This window comes from Rhopalosiphum padi, chromosome 1, assembly GCF_020882245.1.
Source record: "Rhopalosiphum padi isolate XX-2018 chromosome 1, ASM2088224v1, whole genome shotgun sequence".
In the NCBI taxonomy this organism is placed as follows: domain Eukaryota; kingdom Metazoa; phylum Arthropoda; class Insecta; order Hemiptera; family Aphididae; genus Rhopalosiphum; species Rhopalosiphum padi.
In genome coordinates, this window is record NC_083597.1 from 4,762,973 (window position 1) to 4,783,002 (window position 20,030).

Consider the following 20,030-nt stretch of genomic DNA (forward strand, 5'->3'; position numbering starts at 1 on the left):
ATTGTGTACATCAAATTCGCGCATATGATGTAATTATAACTATATAATACAATTTGTCCCATAATAACTCACTAAACCTTTTGATTAAGCTTATTAGCTTTATTAATTCAAAAAAAAAAAATTTTAAAATTCACTAGTTGTTATCATACTAATATATTGGTTTGACGATAGTGGATGCTTTTTTTTTCTCGTCAGACAGAAATTAATGGAACCTTAAAATCTCTGAAACGCATAATAATAATATGTAATATAAAATACAGATTAACAGGTCCGATACAAATTAAACATCACCTAACACTGTAGGTGTTACACCTAACACTGTAGTTATGTACTTCGAACTATTTCGGTGTGTGTATAGACGTAATATTTTAACCGTCGGGCGCGTCTTGTAAGTATTCTGTTTGCATAAAAATTTGATTTTCGCTCTCGTGAATCGCGTTATAGGGGATAGGCCTGTTATGCGGCTGGTAACAATTAAAACGTTCGCTATCTCTGATACTGTGTAGCAAAACGGGGAATATGGGATGATTTAAATGTAAATAACATTAGACAAGACATGCAGTCACACCGAGTACAATTTAACGTAGGTATGTTGAAATAAAATGTTAATACATTTTACTTTACCTGTTACCTGGTAGCAATACGCGCGGAGTAAGCGATGAAACGAGATTTCTTCGGAAAACGAATAATATAATTGTGTAACATGCCGAACGGTTGTATTATTATAATTATTTATAATAATTATACATTGTGTTGAGTAATCAAAATATACCTACATGGTGAAACTTTGTGTTAATACTACATAATGAATACAAGATGATACATGACGTGTCTATAACCACTAAAAAAATATGCATATATTTATTAATACATTATAATATTATTATTAAAACATAAAATAAATACTATTACACTTTACTGCGTAGTGTTTCTAATTTTTTTTGTTATCATCAAAACATTACAGTGTATAGGTCAGGTGAGCTTAGGTTGAAATAAGTTATTGTAAACGTGATAATGTTCATCCGAACTGGCGTAAAAAGTCGTAGATGACGTATGGTGTTTGACAGATAACATTGCTACGGGCCTTTGCGGAGACGCGTGCGAGGAAACTCGTTTTATTATCATCCGACCGAATTGCCGTTCGACGAAAAGCTTACCGTTAAAAGCGTTGCGCTTGGCGTATTGTTTGCGCAGTACATCAAAACGAAACGTATATATTATGTGTATTGTACGTGTGCGGATATAATGCATAAATAATAAAACTTTTGTTTTTTCTCTCTCTCTCTTGCAGTAGTTTAGGATACCACGAGCACGCATATATTTTATGTAATTTATTGTAAATTTAACGACAAACACGATAAAAAGACAAAACCTCGTTATATATAGGTTACTTAAACCAAAGGTAAGCACTTAACCTCTTTAGCAATAGTAAAAAGACAAAAACACGATACGATTATACTACGCTGTTCGTAAAAATAACATAAAATATAATATTATGCACAATGGCCATTGGTCATAGTAATAATAACAACTACAGTATACTATGGTCGGCGTTTCCGGAACAAGTCGCCCGCTAACGACTTCTTGTACTCTTCCCATCTGTTTTCCACGACGAACTTCCGGAACGACTGTTCGGCCGTCGGGTTGGTACCGTCCAGAGAGCACACGGTCCTTCCCCAGATGTTGGACCCGTTGTGCTTTGCGAGGAACGACAACGGGACGAGCAGACACTTGACATCGGCCGTGGCTATCACCATCCGACCCGAACGCCTCTCGCCTGCGGACGCACAAAATACGCATTTCCGTTATCAATAAACACAACGATTTTCGGAATGATTTAAAATGGTTTCGAATTGAATTGGTTAGGCGTTGGCCGGTACATCAGTGTGGTTTTGGAAAATAATAGTTTTCCGGCAGCCTAATCATATAAATCAAATAGTAATAATGATATAATTTATAAATGTATAGGTGATAAAATGATAACTGAATTTTAATTTTTGTCAAACCATTTCGTTTTTAGGTTACATTTTTATTGAGTTTCCCAAATATATTTTGTTTATTTTACTATATCTTTCAATACTTAAGTAACGATAAGTAAATAAACTAAACTCTTACCGCTGGCCCTAAGTAACTTTGTACGGTCGAGCATTAAAAGTGCGAAACACAGACATTTTGTACGGTCGAGAAAAAATTAAGATAGCAGAAAGCGGGCACTTTGTACTACTATATAGAGGTGAATAAAGTATAATATAAATAAGTCTTTATAGCATCTGTTCGAAACGCAACTCTCCTTAAGAATTTATAATAGACAAAAATCCAATACTGTTGACAATAATAACAATTATAAAGCATCAAAAAAGAAAATAACAAATTCGAATTTTTAAATTCCCTATATCAGTGGTTCCCAAACTTTTACGAACACGGAACCCTTGAGAAAGAGTTTGCGTTTCGTGGAACTTACTTTTTTTTAAATAATAAAAAATAATTATTTTTAATTATATAAAAAATTCAAATATACTATAAAATAATTTTCTCAATAATCACATACATCTGGCGGAACACACTTTGAGAAACGCTGCCCTATATTATACACGGATATGTAATTTTTGACGATTTTTTTCAATAAAATTATTTGTTAATATTTATATTGTACACATTTTTAATTTACTTTTTAACATAACTATTGATAATATAGTAGTAAAAAATTTAAAAAACTTATTTTTTTGACTTGTTAATATACTATTTTTTCTAATATTTGTAATATTGACTTTTTATTTAATTTTTAAATGTTTAATAATTGACATTATATACTTATTACTATTTAGGTATATAACTTATACTTATAAATACTTTATATAATATATATATAATAGTACAAAGTGTCTACGTTAAACAATTTAAACAATAGACCGTACAAAGTGACCGCTTTCCCTTACCCCTTAATGTTGTGTTATATATTTGATTTTATAATTATCTATTATTATTATTAAACTATTGTATAACTGCTTGTAAAATTTGCTAAATATATAATGATTACCTAATTCACAGAGAAATAACTGATTTCCTTATAGTTACTAATGATTATAATATCCGTGAAAACTTACATTATTCAAAATATGATGAACTTTGCCCGTACCCGGTGATCAATATAAACATTTTTATTTTTATTTTTATTTAAGCCCACGCTACGTTAAACATCAACAAATATTATTTTTCTCTATCAAAATAAAATTAACAGCGTACGATTCGGCTCCCGAAATACAAAATCTACCAAATGAGAGGCGTTTAAAGAATGATAATACGTTGGTAACGAAATTAAAACCCATCAATCATTGTTGTTTGGCCATTCTTAGCAAAGATTGTGATTTGTGACGTATTCCCCTCTCATCATCATTTACTTATTTATTTTCAAGACCTATATAGAGATACAGACATATAGCAGCCGGACAGGGGCCTATTGACGAAGAATCGTTTAATCAATAAAGGTCGATTACTGATGAGCGAAGACACTATACAGTCGAGAATAGTGTTTTGTAAATATATAAGAAAAAATAATTAAATACAGAAGCGGATGAATAATAATTTCGCATTGGTCGATTAGTTTGAACTCGGTCAAATTTTGAAGTATAAATTCATATCGTTTAACTCGTTATTATTTTCAAGTAACATTCTTTATAGATTAACGTTTTTTTTTCTAACATATTTTCAATCAGTATTAATAATAATAATAATAAAAACCATACTATAATTAACAATATAAAAAGAAAAACGTATGAACATATAATATTATTTTACTACCTTTTTTTGCATTTCTTTTCATTATTCGATCAACACTAAACAGATAAGTACACTCCTGTCGTGACTACTCATAGGTAACTCACCAATCTTTCTTCAATACCTACTCCTCAGTCCTCACACTCGTGTCCATAGAGTGATTTTTTTTTTTTTATCGTTATTAAGAAGGAAACGAGAAAGGAGATATTCTCGACCCAATGTGCAGGCACCGCGGATGGATTAATTATGTGTAGGTATACATTCTATCCGTCTAGAATGCGCATAATAATCAATACAGAATATATATCATGATATACGTCTCACCCAGACCGAAAACCGAACCGGGGCGTAGATTAGACATCTTCATGTAGACCGTCTGCACATTTCTCTGTGTGTCCAAATGTGATTGGCCATCGCCATTATGATCTCGGATCAGTGCAAAACGGTTGCGGCCGTTTACTGTCGTCTTACGGACACGAAGTCGCTGCATACAAGTGCAGCGACCTTCGAGCACAAAGTAAGCATTCGCCTCGTTGGAGTTACGATCGTCATCTGTACAATACATAAAAAAACAAGACGCTAATATTATTTCAGTAATACATTCATTTTGATCGGTAAAATTTTAAGCAATAAGTCAGTAATGATAATAATAGGTAGTGGTAATAATATAGTTTCAATATATGTAATTCAATAATTGAAAATAAATTATTATAAATAATAATAAAACAAATAGAAATTTACCAAACTATGACATCGATTATTTTTAACATGGGCTACTATTGTGGTGATCAAAATTTCAAACTTTAAACATGTATGACAATTACAACAATTTGATTGATAATTCAAAGTGTTTTCAAAAAGTTGATTTTCTACAAACTTAAGATTTTAAGTGAAACAAAACTAAGTATGCTCGTCTCAATTTTTCACTTAATGATAAATTTATTCATTAATTTTTGATATTTTTAAAATGTTTGTGTTAGGGATAATAGTCAAAAATTGTTTTACAAATATTTAAAATATATTATATACTATACTAAAATTATATGACCAAAATCAAACACATATTATACTTTTAACAAACGATTCAAATATATTATATCGGTTAACGAGTATAAACATACTAATATTTACTACTGGGGAGAAGTAAGATGATTTGTTTAGATCGATCGATTTATAGTTATTTTTGGACGTATTATTGGAAATTATAAGTAAATTAGAAAAGTTAAAAAACCGTGTGTAACGCCAAAAATGTTACTTTTACTAAATGTAATATAATATATATTTTATATATTATGTTAAATAATATTGAAATAACAATTTATTAATATCCAATTTATTTGTAGTATATTATGTTTATTCTGTGGTATAATATTTTTGATCAAATAAAAGTAACTTACAAATTGATAACAATAGTAATAATTATTTCATGACCGACATGACTACAATGATATAAATATAATTAATATTATTATTAAATTACGTTTAAATAGACTGTTCATGTTTAACATAATTGATAAAATACATACGTAAAAAAAAAACATTTGTACAATAATATATTATTAAAATAAACCGAATAACTATTTCCATTGTTAAAAACGTATGCACATATTATAATAAAACAATACGAGACAATTAACTGCGTTTTATGCAAATACTGTAGTAGTACTCGTAGATTTTACACAGCAGACGATTAAAGTCACGCCGGAAGAGTGTGCATTACTTCAAAGCTCTATATTCCTCCTCTTGCTCTCTCTTCTCTCTCGCCCTTTATCTCTCTCTCTCTCTCTCTCTCTAGGACATTTTTCCTCGACCTTATTACTATATTAAAGTACAAGCGAAAAACATTATTTTTATTACCAACTCATGGATATTAGTCGAAGTAGCTTTTTTCATGTACTTGTAATTTATTTTCAATTCAATTTTTATCAAATAAAGTATTTTTATACATTTAATAAAAACTAAAACTATAATACTAAATTCAATACACACATACGTATACATATATATATATATATATATATATATATATAAGTAATAATATATTTCGTAAAAAAAAAGTTTTGACTTATCGTTAGTTTGAGGAGCAAGAAGGTTGTCAGCCAAAGTAATATGGTAATAATTTTTAAATCGTACATTTGAATCATTCGATGATTTTTCATTCGTTCGCAGCTTATATTATTGCGAGAAGCATTTGTATTATCTATTGTATTCGACAAATGTCTGTACAGTACTATTGAGCATTATAGATGATGGAGAGCTGTTTTGTTATTGCACTGACGCCTTTAATTATGTATTGTTATACGAATCTAATATAGTGAGAAATTTGTTGTACGTCCGGAGTAGTACCACTCTATAGAAAATATAGGTAGTGCTATATTGCTGTTTCTCTATAAATGAATTCCAGCTAGATGTCTCGTTTGAAATTTCGCTAAAAACCGGAACATATTCCACGCCTACTTGTCGATAATATTTTTCGTTATAAATGCATTTTTTCTCATACGTTAAATTTCTCGAATGTCATAAAAGAATATAGTGTAGACTACCTACCTAATAAACTTGCCGTTGTAGCTGATGCACAACAGACATAATCTAAGTATAATAAGATTGTGAATATTATACATACATATTATTTTACAGTAATAATTGATATTTTAGTGTTTTGTTTCGTCGTGAAAAAAAAACGATCAAACGAAATTTCAAAAGTCAGACGCGTGAAAATCTATCTAAATGACACAGTCCATATTATGATATTAATGAATTTATTATACTTACATATATAATAATATTATATTTGTATACAAGTTTTAAACTTAGTAGTTCATCAGCACGCGTTCGTAGTCTTACATCGCTCGATTACACTGACGACGATTTATATTTTCTACTCAGTTTTGAAAACAAAAATAACTCCGTTTGATAATATTATCATCGTGCCTTGACTCTTGCGAACCGATTATACAATACAGAGCCAAATTCGCAAAGACGAATGTCATAGACAGTAAGGGGAAATTATGTTGTTTTATAAGGAAAAGGGGATAGGACATGACACTTGGGCACAACCCCAAACGACAAACGCTTGACTCGTTATTCACTAAATATTATTATTTTAGTAGTTCTGTAAATTATTCGGATTTGAATTAGGCGGACAATCAGTATTTTTGGGAAATGTATTCTTCGTTTACGAAACTATTTAATTTGAATTATTAAAATTATTTTTATTACTGTTTGTATATTTTAAACAAATCGAGTATCTACATTTTAGACGTTAATATATTAGTATTCTAAACGTGGTTTACAGTAACAATTAAAATTAATTTCGTTAAATAAAACAAATACAACACAATACGTATACACTGAATTGCATAAATCGTGTTTCGGTAATTAATGTTGGCAAACCGAGTACAGTAGTTGTTACAAGAGACATATTATATATAATATATTATTATAGACATTGAGTTAAGATGTTGCATCTTTGTTTTGTTTTTATTGCCTTATTTAAGGTAATTAATACCCCAAGTCCGAAAAACTTAAGATCAGTAAAATGAAATTAATTTGTATTTCGAACACACTTAATTCATAAGTAATAGATTAGTTCGATTAAACCCGGAGTTTTGTACGGATAAATATTTTTTTTTTTTATTCTAGCACACCTGCAATACAACTATAGTATTCGCGGTGAATAGATATTACATATCGGTAAGACTAGAAAACACCACTTAAAAAATTGACGAAATAATACAGGCGATTTCCCGCTATATGGCCTATGCTATATATGAAATCCACTCCTTTTCTTTTATTTCATCAACGGCATTGTATTCTCACGCACAGATACGTAAATCAATAACTATTATATTAATGCAAAATCTATAGACTTCATTATAATTTTCTTAGGTCGATAATGATTTGCAAAACGTCGCATTATACGTAGTTGAACTAATTTATTTGTGATCCATATCAGCCTCAGTAGCAAACTAATTTTTATCGTCTATCGTGTCTATGTGCTCTCGATATACACTTATACGTATGGAACGATCGTTATTTGATTATATTTTTCATACACTCGTTTATATCAACGTTGATGGATACAACACGTGGTTAGTATAGTTTTTCCCTGTTTACTTTTAGCGCATTCCTTCTAAGAATAATGCGATATACTTATTTATATATATATATATAGGTATTTATGTGTGTGTGTCTATGAAATAAAACAAACAATAGGAGGAAAGTTTTTGTTTGAAAAAAAAAAACAATACCCTGGAGAGAGTTAAAGTTATTTTTAACGTCAAATAACGAACGCCTCGTGGTCATTTTTGTTCAAAGAAAATATATAAAACTCACTTAAACAGCAAAAAAAAATATATATATATATATAATATACGGTATATGCTATCGTACGTTTAAATAAGGTTCAAATAATATAAAGTCCGTATCACGTGGTTGCATTATCTCTTCAACCATACGACGGCACAGTGGTTACGCGTTATAGTGTTAGTCGCGCGGGGTCGTGGGTTCGAATCCCATACACCGGCTGAACGTATTTTTATCGACCTTTTTATTTCCCGTCCGTGTTATGAGTGCTGCGAGTTTATGATCGACCATTGTGTAGCCGTGTGTGTTTATTCGGTCGTTCTCACTGCGATACGAAACACATTTCTTCGTTTAATCTCGAGATCTGAAACGTTGTATTGTTACAGTTTTGGTATTTAAAAATGTATGTGGAGTATTATCGGCGTGCGAAAAGGCCACGATTGACGAACACACTCTGACCTGTGGTTTTTCTTTTCTTAAGATGCCGATTTTTCCAAAGACCATCAAACGACGTCTCGTCATCGTTTCCTTTTGGTCGTACAAACATGCGTATGTTCATGTTATGAATCTTCATAATATTATGGCGCTCACCGATGAGTTGTTTTGGGTTTTGAATTTCGACAGGACGAGTGACAGGTGTTCGGCGCGATTCCAACAATTACGCAGGCTTCTTGCGGCAAACATAACGAAATGTGAAACAATTGATTTTATACTGTACGAAACAAACAATCCCGATGTGCCTTGTCGTTAGTTTTGCAATCGACTTACGAACGACTAAGACAAATGATAATTATTTGTATATTATATGTACCACAAAAGCTGATAATTAAATAAAATGTAATATAAATCAAATGCCCGCTTACGTTAACCGTTTATGTTGTATTTCATCAAAATATTTATTAAATTTAATATTTATTTAAATATAATATATACATCATGTACGTTTTCAGCTTATAAACGCGTATTATAATATTATATTATTATTGATTTCCACACGATTGATTAATAATTTAATACCTTTTTTGAATATATTACTACATATATCTACTACGGACTTACCCTCAAAAAAACAAAAAAAAAATATATATATGATAGGTAAGTCTTTAGCGTGGACCGTAACGTACAAATACCTACTTGACATCTTTCTTTTTATCCGTGTAAAATTACATTTATCTTTTATCTTGACAAAATTTTGGATTTTTTATTTTTATCTAGTTAATTTTAAATCTATTATCTTTTATCTTTATTTAGATAATATTTTAATTATATATTCTCTACTTACACTGGTTTTATAATATTATAGTTTCAGTCCTATTTAACTTTGTTTGATTGTTTGATATTCTTACGCAAAATATTATTTACTCACAGCGCAACGTGTAGACAAAATTGGTAGGTACATAAATATTCATTGAAACGTCCAACAGTTACGTCTTCTTATAGGAATTTACTATATAGAAAACTCTTAAGGTCGTAACAAGGGTGACAACGAAGTACCATCGCTCCAGATTTGCTAGGTTTTTGGAGGGTTTAGAAGTACTAGTATAAGTGTATTACTGTGCACGACATACATGTCTACAACCATTATACTTTTAGTTTTATCGTGGTTTATTATTATTGTAGATTAGATATATTGTATTCATTGTTTTAGACTTTGGTTGATAAAATATTATATTTTGATTATTGTTTAATATTATAATAAAGCAATACTTTATTTTAAAAAATAAAACAAAGTGTTGTCACTTCTAGTCATTAAAAAAAAGTATTTAAAACATTTACTTATATTATATCCAGTTAGCAAATTAGACAATTATTTTATGACGAAAAATCTGAAGATTTAACATGTACGCATCAAATGTTGAGTGTTTGTAAGTTCTTGTAAACTTTTTGTATCCAAATGATTACCGGTGATTCATTTGTTTAAGGTAGAGTAGGTAACACGAGCAGCTTCGTCGCTTTACCTAGGGCAACAAAACACTAAATCCGTCTCTGAGCACACTTCGTATAATAAATAACAAACAATTAACATAAATACACATTTATTCAAACTACTGAACTACTGATTTTAATCGGAGGTAGACTCTAGCCGCTAAATATTCTGGTCAAATCTATCAGTAAATTCCTGCACCACGCGCGATTGCCTGTGTAATTTGAAGGATGTTCTCGATTTAAGTCAGAAGAATATTTATTTTCACTGTGTGATTTCAGTGATTTTGGAGAACTTTCATTTACATTGCTCGACTACGATACGCTTTACACCACGTATCGTTGCCTTTGAAAATAACTTTTGCCTATTCACGGTAGTTACGGAAATTTCAAACTGGATACAATATACTTTGGTCCCCAGAAGTTCGTATGATTTTAATTTAGATGTACCTACACATCGACCGCTTTTCGTACTACTTGCTGAATATACGTCTAAAGTACCTACATGGCATGACATCAATACATTTATTTATCATTACATCGGGTAATTTTACAACTGATTTAAATAATTAACTACCACAACTAACCAGCTTACCAGAAACCCTTCTGATATCCGAGTTGGCCAAAACAAATAAAGTTTTGTACGTTAAAACTGGTAAAAGTTTCCGGGATTTGTTACCTGCGAATTGTCGCCAATGTACTTTGCATATATAGTAAAATGTAAATGCTAATAATTAATTGCATAAAACTGTATTTATAATGTTATTATTTAACAATTGTCAATGGGCCAAATGCCTGTGTTTGTGTATTATAATCATAAAATAATAATTAATCATCGTACGTTATTACGTTACACAATAATAATCGATGATAATAATCAATTTCTTAAACCGTTCTTTTTTCAAATAGCATCGTTTTATAGTAAATTTTGTATATTCGTTTCCTTCATCAATAACATTCGTCATAACGACAAAATAAGTAATAACAATTACACTACCGGTTTTTGATATTATTTTCATAATAATAAAAACGGGCCATCCAAATATTATTACAATATTAATTAAAAACGAACTAAACCGTGTAATAATAAAACGCAATATTTTAATTTTGCATAATTACCTCTATCCCACCAACCACGATAATACGAGTATAACGGAAAAGCGTTTATTCGTCCCTATTGTAAAATCATCATACCCAGCTTAAATTTACTGTGCAGGAACGCGCGTGTACCCATCAGATCCGCAAAATAGCTTTGGCACCACGTCAAAAAATATAATATTAATATAATATTTGTGGTGTATAATTTATATTTTTTACAGCATGTACATCGGCTGTGCGCATCGAACGTGTAACATAATACATAATATAACGATCGTTATATTATAATATTGTATACGATCATTTTATATTGTACCTATTTGGGTGGGTATTTAATATTTCTGTGCTATAACGGGGGAATTATAACTCTGATCGAGTATGATTGCTTTGACGGTCTACTATAGCTCTTATAGTTAGACATTTTTTAACGCGAGTGTAGTCGCGGTTTGTATAATTAGGTATATTGTCTGCCTATGTAATTCGGCAGATTTATGACCGATTCGCGTATTGTTTTTTTAACGCAGTAAATAATGTTTGTAGTTTTAAATCCCAACCGCGTTCTTTGCCACACTTGAAGAGCGTACACGCTATTTTTTTTTCAACTCGTCGTCAGCCCGCATTATGAATGCATTTATTACGTACATAAAATTGTAATATAAAGGACCCCTAGATCTACGTTCGTCGTATAGTAAATGGCTGTGTAATTATTTTGCTCCCGTGAAATCGTTTCGAATTTAGTGTGTTCCGTTTTTTTCGTTGTACGTCGTACAGATTTATCGTTATTGACCCAGCGAGAAATTACCATCCGACAAACGCCGCAATGATCTATCTTGCGGCCATCATAATAACGTATGACATTATGTACATAGATTCCGTACAGTCTGTTACGCGAATCCCGTGACTTATGATTTCATCAAATTTTCGGATTCCGAATAATATCCAATAGTTGGTGTCTTACATTATAGCAGGCAAATTAATTGTTCCCGGTAAATTATTTCGATACAATAAATGCTGAACATTTTGAAGAAATTTAAAACCATTCATCTGTTTAACTATATACTAAATCACGAGTTGAAGCTAAGTGGACTTATTTTATAATTTCTATTTCTATTAAAACACATCATTCTAGAAAAATATCTCCTAAAGGAACATCTCTAGAGGGTGTTAATTATAGAGCCTACCCATAGAGCACTTGTAATAGGAAAAGATATTTCATATATTAGTACAAAATTGGTCGTTGTAATATCGTGATTGTTTTCGTCGCAAACATTATAGTATATACGCGAGTCCAGTGCTGGACGCATACGTATCGATATAATATAATATGTGGAAATAACGGTATGTTTTCCTCAGACGAGTACACTAAAACAATATAATTTCCGAATGTTAAACGTAAACGAAAAAAAGGCAAACACGAAAACGTCGGTATGGTCCAATACAAACGGTCGGGGTCACGTGTAAAAATGTCAAATTCAATAAATAACGGTTAAGTCTTGTCTCTCTTCCGCTCCTTCTTATTACCACAATCACCCACGATCGACCCACGAAAGTCTTCGGGGAAGTCCAGACCTATAATACTGGCGGTATAGGCCACACCGTGAGAAGGTAATAGATTGCACCTGCGGGATGGCGCCACGTGACACCAAAAATGGAGTAGAGATATTATTGTTTATTTCAAAAAAAAAAAAAACGTTTTAAGAACGCGTTTAGTGAAAAAAAAAGATTACTCACGGTGCTTATTAATAAATCATAAGTAAATGCAAAATACACAATCAAATTGTATTTTAAATTGTTTTGAATCATTAAACTCGTCTTGCGATATTGAATAACTGTGTAGTGATTATTATGTTTTTTTTTTACAATTTTTACCATGCCACACTACCATAATAGGTATCTATGTATTTATTATTATTAATATCATCGGTATTGGTGTCAGAATTCCATTTTAAACCCACTAAAAAGCCGAATTTTAACATTTTTATGTAAACACCTAACACAAAATCTGAACGAGTATATTTTCAGTTATTAAAATGTTTGTATTAAGGATAATAGTTCTTAAAAGTTATTAAAATAAATGCAATATTGGGTATAATGTTTATTATATTTGAACAATTTTTAAAAATTATACATTTTGATAGGTTAATATTAATTAGGCACTAACCTTTTCAAGTCACAATAGTCTTCACAAGTTCAATTATTTTTAATCATGAACCTATTCTTAGTACACAAAATTAAATAGCTCAAAAATTATTAGCTCGTTATTTAATTTTGTTAACACAACGTTTTCAGAAAAAATTCTGGTTTAAAAAAATTGAAGTTAATATCTTCACACAACACTCCTAGAGTAGTACAAAAATGTTCAAGAATTTTAAAATATTATGACGTTTGAAAATTCCAAAAAAAATAATTCATGCAATTAAGCATCTTTAATACTCTTACATATCATGAACGATGATGAAATATTTCATTTTCAAGCGTCTTTCTTTATAAATACCATTACCGATTTGGTTATCAATATAATATATTAATAAAAATATAATTTATAATAAAATTGAATATAGGTATAATAAGTTTAGATTTTTTCCGTGATTTTCTAATGTCCGTACATACATTATAATATCCACTGTATCCGATAACATCGTGGCAAGTTCAACGTCTGATATCATATTTAATTCCTAAAATGTACATTTTTATTATTATGTGTTCAAGTGCGTGGTTACACAATATTAATTATATTTATGATAAATCATGTTCATAAAATCTATCAAGTTTTTTTTATCGTTCTTCGTGCCACTTACAATGTAAAGTATGAAAATATAAATATATGTATAAACGTTGGCTAGAGGCAGCCAGGCCTTTTTTTATTTATTTATTTATTTTTTTTTTTTTGCAAAGTTCGACCTACAGTTATTTATTCTCAGGCGATCGACTTAAACATTTTTAAAGCACCGTATACATTAAGTTAAATACAAATGGAACTGCTGCGGCCGTATGATAAATATATACCGATTCTAATAAATTATTCGGAGTTGACTCTTAAGAAATTCCTACGAGCATTTGGTCACCTACGATATATGTACACCAGCACAGTCGATTAGGACAACCAGGGAAGGCCCACTGCCGTCGCTTCCATGCCATTTATTTAAATTATTCTTAATATATTACGTTTATTAGTATTTATTTTATGAATGAGTGTTCGTTAATATTTAATATATTGATTTTTCTTTGTCGTTGCCCACTAATAGTCATACGCGTAGTTAACAATATACAATTGAAATCGGTACAAATAAACACAAGGAATTAACCTGCATTGCATAACGACTGCATTTTATGCATCGGTACGATTTGGTCTGATTTTGGAATGAATTAGAATCAGCTGATTGGAGTGTAAATAACTAAAAGTATATAGGTAATGTATACATATAATAGATAAAATTCAAAAAATTCAACGACGTTTCTTTCGCATGGTTAGCGCTATACAATTGATTTGGCAGGTCATTTGATTTCTGAGGTTGAGTATCGATACGATCTGTAATTGTATTAATATAACTTAATATATAAACTTTTGAATTGTTACATTGACAGTCCAAACTTATTGCAAAGAACATCGTTTGATGTCTCCCAAGTGAATACTCCTAATAATTTTCACTGTGTTTATACCGAACTATAGGTAAAACATTTTGCTCTAATAGCAGTCCCATGCATCGAATCTTAAACTTTTATGGTGATTCAAATAATTTTGATTTCTTTTAAGACAATAAGTTTAAATTAAAACATTGTGTTCCAAATACAGACATGTTTTATAGTATGAATTAACTAGTTTTTATCATATTATAATATATACCTATACTTAGTTATTTTACTTTTGCCCTTCGTGGGCGTAAATTATTATTTAAATAATATATGTATAATGTATATATATTACGGGCAATGTAGAATACCGGGCATTGTATGCATTGCCCGTAACATATAAATAAATAGTCACTTCAGCCAATTTTTTTTATTTTGAACGTTTGCAAAAAAAAATTAAAATTTGTCAAATTTTTTTGAGACGAAAATCTGTTTCAGATCACTGTTTCCTGTTGGACGATCGTGTTGATGACGATAATAATTAATAATCCTACAAAATTCGAATCAATTATCATGAATGCTCCCAATGAGAAACACGAACACAATTATAATAATACATAATATTATTGCACACAACATACTCGAGGTATAAAATAAACTAAAATGAGGGGGAAATTATCCTTAGGAAAATCGTTTAAAATCAAATTATAAATAAAAACTGTAAAGAATATGTTCAATTAAATTATATACGGCTATAAATTATTTTATAAGTATAAATAGTCGAACTATTTTATAGCAAAAATTGCCATATAATTATTTTTATAATTTTACAATTTTAACAAAATATATTTATATTTTTTTGCCCAGATAATTTTAAAAAGTATTTAAAAATTTTAATTTTAAGCTCCCGAAAAACCAATTTTCAATAACAAACCTTCGTCAAAGTTGATGATCTGAGCATTTTTTCCACTATAAAAAGTGTCTTCAGGTACAAAAAAAAACACATCATTGTAAAATCAATACATTCTTTGCTCCGCTCAAAATCTAATATCTATTGGTATCTATATAATATAAAATGTTTAACAACATCTTACGATGTAAATCAATGCTGCAAAATATTAGTTTTGTATACTATTTCGATATATTTTTAATAATTTATGATTTTGGATTATTGCACCATAAGTTTTAATTTTGGACTATTTAACCACAAACTTTCTTGATTATGGACATTTTGGTAAATTAACTTTTCTACAAGAAAACACCACTATCAAAAATTATGATTGAAACATGTTTTCTTAAAGTTTTTTAATTGTGCGCGTAGTTAGTGACATGGAAACAAAAACTGTGATAAGGAAAACTTGTGCAATGAAAAACACTACTTTGAAATAGTAGAACATTTTATATAACTCTTTCTCTCCTTCTGGTAATAACTATTTTCTACGACAAAACATTTATCATAGTCATTATTAAATACTCGATCTTGATGATTCATAATGATAGTTGAGTGTACTAAGCAATTAAAATATTTAAAATACTTAATTTATTATTCAATAACTTATAGACATTTTAAAAATTCTATCTCAATAATATACGCAAATAATAATATTTATGATCAATATAATATGCATATTTATCTTTTAGCATAAAACTTTAATCGTAGTAAATTTAATGAAAAATTCAAAATCCTACGTATTTTATGTTAACATATTAACTTAAATAATTATGTTCTCTGTTTTTATTTCATATTATATTGTACATAATAATTATTATGTAAAAGACATTAGCATTTTTCTATCTTAGTAACATTATTTAAAAACGTAAACTCGCATTATATTTTTTATATTTAAACCTTTTTTTTCACTTTAATAATTAACTTAAAAATAGTTCAGTATATATTAATACAAATCTTTTGAAAAAATATATAAATAAAATTTCGTGAAGTTATGGTATGCAATGATTTTATTCTAACCTAGTTCTTCATAACATGAATAAATAAAATCTGTTTTTGATAAAAACTAAAAAATTTAATTTGAAAATAAACAAAAATGATATAAAAATAGTGTTAGTCGACCAATGCAATTCTAAGGATTTAGATAAATAATTATTATAGAGGTAAAAGCGATTTGTCAGTACATTTTTATAAGCTTTTCAAAAGGTATTTAGAGCTTTAAAGCTTTATTTTAAACGTTTTTACTACAGATTTTTAGATTTAACATCCGTACTATAGCTATTAACGATTTAAGAATGAAAAATCAATTCCCTAAGGTTTTCAACTTTTAACTGATATTCTAGAATATTTTACTTTCAGATTACATCGTAGTAATTTGAGTTAATTCCTGATTTGAAGTTTGGGAAATAAATTTCTCTTTGAGAATCTAAACTAGGATTAAAAAAAATAATTGGTACGAATATAAAAAGTTCAATATTATAATGTTATACCAACACAAAGTTATTATAGTTACTATAATCAGAAGGCTAAATTAATGATTTATAGTAATAATTAATTATTAATCCTGTCTAATTGAGTTTTTTTAACAGTTTGTTCACGGCAAAAATTGCATAATTTTGCAATCATATTTCATCATGAATTTTTTTTTACAATTTATTTTATCAAATCTCGTTTTGAATATTGAAAATAAGTCGTAAATCTTGAGAAGATTAAAATACCACCTCAACACCACCAAGAACAACAAAACAGTTGAAAGGTTTAATACTGCTATTAATGTGAATTATTCGCTTTTGTAGCTTAAATCGAAAAATATTTTTCATAGTAAGAACAAATAGATTATTTTATTTATATGAGCATGGACAAATTCACATTTCATTAAACTTTAAACTTAGGTAAGTTTCTACTACTTATAGCAGATTTTTGAGTATAATATATTGCGTCAATAAAATACGTGATTAGCTTAACTTAAAATCTCTATATTGTACAATATTTTTTTAAAACATACTTTTTTATGACGTACAGTATTACAAATACTACACTTTTAATAATAATATTTAAATGTATTAATTTTATAAATGATCAATAATATACTAATATAATAAAATACTTATTTCAGGATTTTTCATGTAATATTATGTACGTGATGTTGACCCCACCACACCACATCATGCAATTTTTTGTTCGGAAAAATTGTAGACAATAGTAAGGCAAATTATGAATAGCATTTTAAATTTTTAAACCATCGGGGACTATGGGAAATACAAAATAAGTTGAAAGGGCCTTCTAATAACGTGTATTTTCTCGATATTCCCATTATATGAGAATCAATAGAAGAGTCTTTTAAGCTACTGGTTTTTAAACAGAACTATAGCGAAAATAGGGTTAAGTTGTTTTGTAGAAAGACACATTTTTCGTATCCATATAACAATTAAAAACACATCGGTCATCTAAAAATCATAATAAATACACTATTATATCAACAATTATATATATATATATATATATAATATATGTGTGTATAAGAATATAACTAATATAATTTTGTGTTACTGTGTTACTCGAAATACTGCAAGATTCCACATACATATTATATTAGGTATGTAAAAATGATTAAAATACATAGACAACATTAATTTTTATGAGCAATTGAAGTTCAAATTTCGAAAAATTACGAACCATAATCAAATAATTTCACTGTTAAAAATGTATTAAGTGTACAATGTTTATAGTTTAAGCTTGAAAATATTGAATAAAAATTCCTCATAATAAGTTTTCACTGAAACAATATGGTATGGTAGCATAACACATATTTTACGTGTATTATTTTATTTTATTATACACACAATGAGACATTCAAACGTAATGTTTTCGAAAGAAATTATTTCAACCTACCATATTATCATATACACACTATAATAGTAAAAATAAATTACTTTGCCTAATAGCAACATCGAAAAGCATCCGTCTATGTTCAGCATTGTTTTTCGTATACAATGATTTATCATTGAATTCAAATTTAACGCATCCATTACAGTAACCCACTCGACACCTACCATGTGGCGGAGCGGTATCCACTTGCCCACCTTTTTAAATTGCAAACTACAGTTGAGCTTCATCAATTCTTCGCGCACGTTCTATTATTATGCTAAACGTGTACGCGACACATTTTTCTACAAACCTCAAAAACTCGGAAACAATTTGCACGCGTCTAAACGTTTTCCGGAAAGACATATTATTTTGTTTTTTATGCGAAACGTACGCAGATCGTCCGGATGTCTAGTCGACGACAGGCTATATTATTGTATACATACCGTAGACGATGCTTCTCGCCGGAAATCGTCTTACGGCCGAAGTCTTGGCGCATTCGCGTCTCTCTAGGTCCGACAACTCAGCAAGTGGCCAGACCGAGGTCACGGCGTCCGCAACTTCGGTCAGCTGCTTCTGGACCGACGCCATGAGTGCGCACTCCAATTGTTGGTCATCGGACGATCTGCTCACGACCTTGCGCACAGCGTTCCTGAACGCTTCCATTCTCCGGAACTGACCGGAAAAACTAGAATATCGTCGAACCACGTCCGAGCACTCCGTGAGTTATTATAGTGCCGGTCGCAAGTACGACGTCGGACCGAACCATGCCGAGACATGTGCGCATAAAAACAAATCTTATATACAGTAATGTATATTTATACAAGAAGACCGCACTTAGCTGTTTGATCGATGACGGTAGACAATCGCCGTCACGTAGACGACACGATCGACGCACAACAGTTGAACTGCTGACGAAACCACATTGTGCAGCTGTAATATAATATAATAATGTATAAATAATGAATATAACATTATTATGATCAAGTATATACAATTTAAATGTTGTATAATATATTATTTTGAAAAACATTTTTAACATGATAAAAAATAGAAAACATTGTATTTGTTTGTATAAATTTAGTGTTCTATTATATTCCTCAAATTATATTGAAAGTGAAACGATTATTAGTGTAATATATTCAACTTATGTAGCTGTACTAATGGATCCCTTTATAGCGCATACTCGATATATTTATATTAATATAAACAGTGTGTGTAGAAACTGATTCAATATTTTTGATTTTTTTTTATATTTTATACTTTCAAATAATTATGTTTGGGCTCGGAGTACTAGCCGAGTTTGATTTTATATATATTTCACACGCTTGTCTTACCATCTTATTTACATAAGGACACTATAATTAGTTAGTAAATATTATCCATAAGTCATTAATTCATATACGTGTGATTCGCATGTATTACTTAAAAAAAATATGTTATTGTTGTCAAATTGTAGCAGTAATCAGCCAATCCATGCACATATGTATGACTATTTATAGTAGATAATATTATAATATTATGTAACTCATATTATGCATATTTA

The 20,030-nt window shown here is 29.6% G+C and overlaps 1 protein-coding gene across 1 annotated transcript; it reads right to left on the reverse strand.

The window, feature by feature from the left end:
• Positions 1–1,316: 1,316 nt before the first annotated feature.
• LOC132932181 (uncharacterized) lies at positions 1,317–19,346 on the reverse strand. The gene is made up of 3 exons (XM_060998428.1): positions 18,931–19,346; positions 4,099–4,326; positions 1,317–1,777 (listed from the first exon to the last, which is right to left on the reverse strand). Exons 1-3 carry the CDS (start codon positions 19,148–19,150, stop codon positions 1,542–1,544), a joined length of 684 nt encoding a protein of 227 aa, XP_060854411.1. The 5' UTR covers positions 19,151–19,346; the 3' UTR covers positions 1,317–1,541.
• Between the last annotated feature and the right edge of the window lie 684 nt (positions 19,347–20,030).

Excerpts from the sequence above, each read along its gene's own strand:
- LOC132932181 (XM_060998428.1), bottom strand. The coding sequence starts at position 19,150 with ATGGAAGCGTTCAGGAACGCTGTGCGCAAGGTCGTGAGCAGATCGTCC. Across the intron at positions 4,327-18,930 it reads GGCGAGAAGCATCGTCTACG|ATGACGATCGTAACTCCAAC; the intron begins GTATGTATACAA and ends TGTATTGTACAG. Across the intron at positions 1,778-4,098 it reads CGGTTCGGTTTTCGGTCTGG|GCGAGAGGCGTTCGGGTCGG; the intron begins GTGAGACGTATA and ends GTGCGTCCGCAG.